At 39.7% G+C, this 6153-nt stretch overlaps 1 protein-coding gene across 1 annotated transcript; it reads right to left on the bottom strand.

Moving 5' to 3' along the window:
• Positions 1–217: 217 nt before the first annotated feature.
• Positions 218–5893, bottom strand: YAE1 (YAE1 maturation factor of ABCE1). Its single transcript, XM_049894241.1, has 3 exons — positions 5717–5893; positions 4198–4319; positions 218–2322 (listed from the first exon to the last, which is right to left on the bottom strand). Exons 1-3 carry the CDS (start codon positions 5843–5845, stop codon positions 1893–1895), a joined length of 681 nt encoding a protein of 226 aa, XP_049750198.1. The 5' UTR covers positions 5846–5893; the 3' UTR covers positions 218–1892.
• Between the last annotated feature and the right edge of the window lie 260 nt (positions 5894–6153).

The raw sequence follows: 6153 nt of genomic DNA, 5'->3' as shown, positions 1-6153 counted from the left end.
AGTAAAGTTTCAGTCTAATTTTGCCTATGCTAGACTAAGGATAGTGCCAGAAAGTAATATAGAAGTCAGTGGTCTCAGGGCTGTTGCCTTTGATATGAAGCAAAACTCCAGTAGAAATAATCTGGCATATTGTTAGGCAACTCTACTAACATCTTAATACTTGGAAAAAACTAAGAAGCTACTTTTCTTTAGACTTCAGCATGAGATGTATTTTATTTTTCAAGGAATTGAATGTACTATTTTTTTCCTCCAAATTTTATTTGTTGTTATTGAGAATATACAAAGCAAAACATACACCAACTCAACAGTTTCTACACATACAATTTAGTGACACTGACTACATTCTTCAAGTTTTGCAACCATTCTCACCCTCCTTTTCTGAGTTGTTCCTCCCTCATTAACATGAACTCATTGCCCCCTAAGGTTCTTATTGAATTTTTTGAGTTGCTGTTGTCAATGTGATCCCATATTGATAGTCCTTAAAAGAGCACAATGCTCAAGGCAGACCTTTTTTACTAATTAAGCTAAACTATTCTTTGGTTTTAAGATGACTTAAGGGTTTTTTTTTTTTTTTTTTTTTTTCAGGGGATATTTCTGGTTTAAGGTTTAAAGATTATCTCAGGATAATAGTTTCATGGGTTCATCCATCCTCTTTGGCTCCAGAAAGTCTGGAGTCTATGAAAATTTCAAATTCTGTTCTGCATTTCCCCCCTTTTGATTAGGGTTCTTCAATGGAATCTTTGATCAAAGTGTTAGAATGGTAGCTGGCCACCATCCAGTTCTTCTGGTCTCATGGCAACAGAGACAGTTGTTCATGGGGGCAATCAGCCACACATTCCATATCCTCCTATTTCTGACTCTCTTTCTTCCTCTGTTGCTCCAGGTGAATAGAGACCAACTGTCATGCCTTGGATGGCCGCTTGCAAGCTTTTAAGATCCCAGGCACTACTCAATGAACTAGGAGATGGGACAGAGGCACTAAACATGCTACTAGGCCAATTAACTGGGATGTCCCATGAAACTATAACCCTAAACCTCCAAACCAAGGAACCAAATCCCGTGAGGCATTTGATTGTACATAAACAGCTTTAGCAACTACTCTTTTTTGTTGTTGTTGTTGTAAATATATCTATCACACAAGTTCTGCCAATTCAACTTTTTACACATGTACAACTTAATGACAGCAATCACAATAGTACCATCCTCGAATGTACTTTTAATCAACATGAAACTAAAACAAATTTTATTTTTAATCAGTATAAACATCACTTCAGTTTCTCACACTTGTAGTCTCTTTAATTTCTCTCTCTATATACACACATACATATCTATATATTTATGTCTATTTATCTATCTACATTAGCCAGTATGTAATTTTTGGTAACTTTGGTACTGACCACGTAATAGTGATAGCAGCAGAAAGTAGGGTTGGGTCCTTACAAAACATGTTTCTTGTTCACTTTTGCCAACTAGCCTGAAAATGCTTGATTTTGATCAGAAATTTGAAAATGACAAAGGCAACTGGAATCTCTAGCATATCTTAAACTACATAAAAATTAGAAAACCAAAATCATTCTTAGGGTTTTAATGAGATTTTTCTCCCACCTTCTAGGTTACAAGATAAATCAACCCTGACTACTGTCTTGTAAGCAGGTAAGTAATGTTGATTGAGCAGATACAGAAATGGCAGAATGTTGGACCAATGTCAAAGAAAAAAGTCTTATATTACAGTTAATAGTGTTAATTTTGAAGATATTTCAAAATTCCATGAAGGATAATCCTAACAGCTCAAGTATTTAATGTAGAAATCGGTGCAAAGTTTGGTTAAGAAACAATGATAACACGCTAAGAAGTGTTCTGAGACATTCTTTTCATTAGAAAAGTGGTAACTTTTATAATTGCTTGAGGTGCTGTAATACTTCTACTGATATTCCCAGCTGTTTTACTAAACTGGCTGTCTGTTCTAAAATCCAGGTGAGGCTTGGGCTTTCAGGATGTGCATGCTGCTGTGCTCTACAACATTCTAAATAGGAACAATCTATCCCACTAGGACTCTCGCTACAGTTTTTGTTAAACTCAGCATTATTTTCACAGAATCTTTCATCTTTAGCTTCATCAATCTTTTTCTCAGCTGGAACTACATGACAAAGGTCCATATCCTGAATGGAGTCCAATAAATCTACAACACGGGGCTGTGGAGTGATTGATTTCAGATGTTTGAGCACATACTCTTCACACTGGCCAACTGCATCCAGAAGATTATTTATTTTACTGATCAAAGCAGAACTATTACCATGAAGGTGACACCAGGAGAGCAAAGCACTGAATGAAAACATAAACAAGAGTTAAACAGGAAAAAAAAATAATCATAGGCTTTTAGAATTTTTTTTTTTAAACTATACATTTCTCTTTCAGACCACACCAGGTAAAAATGGGTTAAAGATAATAATATTAATATAAGTAAAAATCAGAAAATTAATGATAGAATAGGATTAAAAAAATAAGGAAATGACCTTTTAATATAAATGAAAGAATTGGATTTAATCATATATAAACTGGCTATAATCCTAACTGCCCCCCCACCCCCATTCATCCAACTTTTCCTGATTTTAGACTTTTCCTTATTATGCAAAACTATTGTTGAAGTGGGATATGGCTCTGAGAAAGAGAGATCAGAAAAATGAGTTTCTCCCGTGAGGATATCAGACAGCATCTAAGCTAACGATTCTCACTCTTGGGTGCACATTAGAATCACCTGGGAAGCTTTTGAAACTATCAAGGCCCAGGTCACACCTCAGACTAATTGTATCAGAATCTCTGGAGGAAGGACCCAGGCATCAGTCTTTTTTTTTTTTTTTTAAAGCTTCTCAGATAATTTCAAGGTGTAGCCAAGGTTGAAAACTATTGTTCTAAGCATACAGATGCTTGCCAAGGTTAGAAGAAAAAAAAATTGAAGCAACTTCACTTTACCAGCTTTGTCATAGAGTAGACATTGTTAGCTGAGCTATTAACAATTTTTTTAAGGAAGGTACGAAGCCTTCTAGTCCTAATAGAGTTAATGTTTTTCTTTACTTTTCTAGTATGGACACAAAGAACTTCTGTTTTTTGTCATTTTAGATTGTTCAGATAATCATGTTGTTATTGTTGTCCTGTGCTGCCCACTCAATCCTGACTCCTAGTGACCCTACAGGATAGAGGAGCACTGCCCCATAGGGTTTCCTATGGTGTAATGTTTATGGAGCAGATCACCAGGTCTTTTCTTCCGTGGAGCAGTCGATGGGTTCTAATTTTTCAGTTAGCAACTGAGTCCTTAACCATTGCACCACCAGGGCTCCTTTCAGATAATTATAAAAGTCATAAAATAATGATTACTGTGAAAATGTTTTAAAAAATGGAATCAACTGACAAAAGATTCAGCAATAACCTTTTTACACTTATAAAAGATTAACTTAACTTGATTTTACGATGAACACTTGATCATATTCCTACTGTAGTAGCCTTTATAAATTCTGATTTCTGACAGTTTATTTTCCAAAATCCTAAACACAATGAATTTTTCTTGTTTTGATAACTTTTATTTTCAACCTGTTATTAGTGCTTCTTTGGAGCATTGTGTTTTTCTCTACTGAGGATAGTATAAAAGGTACAAAACATCAAAGAGGACAAGTCTGTCATGCTCCTGACTCCCTGTGTCATTTGACAAAGCCTTGGCTCTGATATATGCCATTGTTGCTATGGTATCTTGACAGGTATTCAATTACCAGAACTAAAGTAAATGGAGCCATTTTCTCTCTACTGCCATCTATAATTTTCATCATGTACTTCTAGTCTAGAGGTCTGTCACACTGTGTTCTGCCACTATGCGCCAAGACTAAAAGCTTATTCAAAACCTATAGATATTTTACTTTAGACATAGGTTGGTAGTAGTTTGGGTGGCAAAAATATATACCCTCCTACCATTTCTTTGCCAGAAAGGACCACACCTGGCTCATATCTTAAAGTAGATGAACTGATGATGTTTTTGACTCTTTGAGGCAATATTATGCTCTGCAGCTATGCTCTGCAGCATTCTTTTATGAGTTTAACACCAGGAAAAGCAATTCCGTTTAAATACTTCATTTTTACATACTACTTTCATAAACATTCTTCAGAACTATTACAGTTAAAATGATTCAAAACTTAAATTTTTAAAAGTACCTTAATGTTCCTCTGAGTTGTCCGTAGTTTATAATGACTTCTGCACCCTCCTTATAACCTTGATTGAAGCCCTGTTGAAGAGCAATTGCTTTGCCAGCATCTACTCCATCTCTGTAACCTTCCTAAATATAAGGAGGAAATGAAGAACTGTAGCTGCAACTAGTACTACAGGTAGGTTTTTCTAGAAAGGCCCAGAACTAATTTAGGAAATTGATGAAATGGGCCTTTACATTACTTAACATAATGGTTCCATAACATATGGCATAGCCACACAACCAAAGCAGCCTGTGCTTCCCATAGAAGTTTATTATTGGCTAATCTTTCTGGGGAGCCCTGGTGGCACAGTGGTTAAGCACTCAACTGCTAACTGAAAGGTTCAAACCCACCAGCTGCTCCAAAGGAGAAAGATATGGCAGTCTGCTTTTGTAAAGATTTACAGATTTGGAACCCTATGGGGGCAGTTCTACCCTTTCCTAGAGGGTCACCAGGAGTCAGAAACGACTGGATGGCAGCGGGTTTGGCTTTTGGTAATCTTTCTTTATCCCACTTTTGAAGTCTGGACTCACAGGGAAAATTTTAAAATACTGCTTCTTACACGGAGAATTACACATATGGCCCCTTGGCAGCAGCTCGGGTTGGTGGGTGAAGAAGCAGGGCAGTAAATGGGGTTGGGGAGGGTACCGAATAATTAAGTGAAGCAGGGAAAAAGAAGGGGAAGCTGGTTTCGGAAAACAAAGATGACACATCTGGTTCTAGAAATTCTGCTTCATATCTACATTCCAATAAACTGCAAACTTTTCGTGGGCATTTTCCACTAGTGCCATAGCAGTCAAACAAGGCTCAATATTTACTGCTTTAGCCTCAGCTTTACATAAACTATTTTTGCAATTGACAATATTGTTGCTGAGGTAAGCGAATATTACTTTACTGAAACACTACACAAGAGAGCAGACTTCCAACTGCAGCTTTAGGGACAATTTAATGGGGCAGTTCTACTCCGTCCTAAAGGGTCGCTATGAGTCGGAATCAACTCAACGGCAACGGGTTTGGTTTGGAATTACCCATTGACAATCCGTGGCCTTTACATTAAGTTCACCTTTTCCACAAAGTCTTGATTGACAGCACTCCTAATTTTAGGCTTCACACCCACCCAAGCACCCAAGTAAACTGTGCACATGCCCTTGACAGCAATAATTAGTACAGTCTGTTTACGTTTCTTTCCCACTTCATTCTCTGTAATCCTCATCAAACTGCAATCTCTTCAAAGTCTGGACAGTTTATTTTGGTCCGTCCCCAGCGTCAAACGCACCTTGTGGTCTGACACGCTTTCAAGAAACCCTTTGGGAAAGTCTAGCAAGATGCCGGCCGTGTTAGGTGGCAACGGGTAGGGAGGGCAGCGCCGGGCCAGGCTGGGGCCACTCTGCCTTCTACTCTCCGGACCAGTAATTCCACCATCCTCGCTCCCTCTCCCGGCAACCCGTCATCCCAGGAAACCCCCGCGTCCTACACCCAGCTTTACTTGGACTCGTCTGTGCATGTGGTTCCGCCATTCTCGCTGCACCAGAAGCGACTCGTCCGCCTCCTCATCAAACACATCCCCCTCGTCTCCAGGGCATCCGACCAAGCCAGCAGCTTGAACCCACGACATCACCGAGGCAACCAGGGGTCGCTCGGTACCGGAAGCACCGCAACTCCTTCCGGTCCGAGGGGGCGGGGCCCAGACGGCGAGTTGGGCTTTGGGCTGCGCGTGCGCGGCGGAGGTGTTCGGGTGTCTCGGCTGTGCGACCTTGTCTTATCTCTTCGTCGTGTATTGGAGCACCCTCAATTGACACAAAGGGTGGGTGCGTGGCGGTTGTGGGCAAGGCGGATTCCTTCCTTGCGAGGCCCGTGCGACCTTGGCGTCTGCGGAAGGCAGCCCCGGCTGTCAGTGAACATTCCCACCGTCGTCTCTACGGT

The sequence above is a fragment of the Elephas maximus genome, chromosome 8 (assembly GCF_024166365.1).
Source record: "Elephas maximus indicus isolate mEleMax1 chromosome 8, mEleMax1 primary haplotype, whole genome shotgun sequence".
Classification (NCBI taxonomy): Eukaryota; Metazoa; Chordata; class Mammalia; order Proboscidea; family Elephantidae; genus Elephas; species Elephas maximus.
This window is presented reverse-complemented; position numbering and strand designations above follow the sequence as displayed.

Excerpts from the sequence above, each read along its gene's own strand:
- YAE1 (XM_049894241.1), bottom strand. The coding sequence starts at position 5,845 with ATGTCGTGGGTTCAAGCTGCTGGCTTGGTCGGATGCCCTGGAGACGAG. Across the intron at positions 4,320-5,716 it reads ACATGCACAGACGAGTCCAA|GAAGGTTACAGAGATGGAGT; the intron begins GTAAAGCTGGGT and ends CCTTATATTTAG. Across the intron at positions 2,323-4,197 it reads CAACTCAGAGGAACATTAAG|TGCTTTGCTCTCCTGGTGTC; the intron begins GTACTTTTAAAA and ends GTTTTCATTCAG.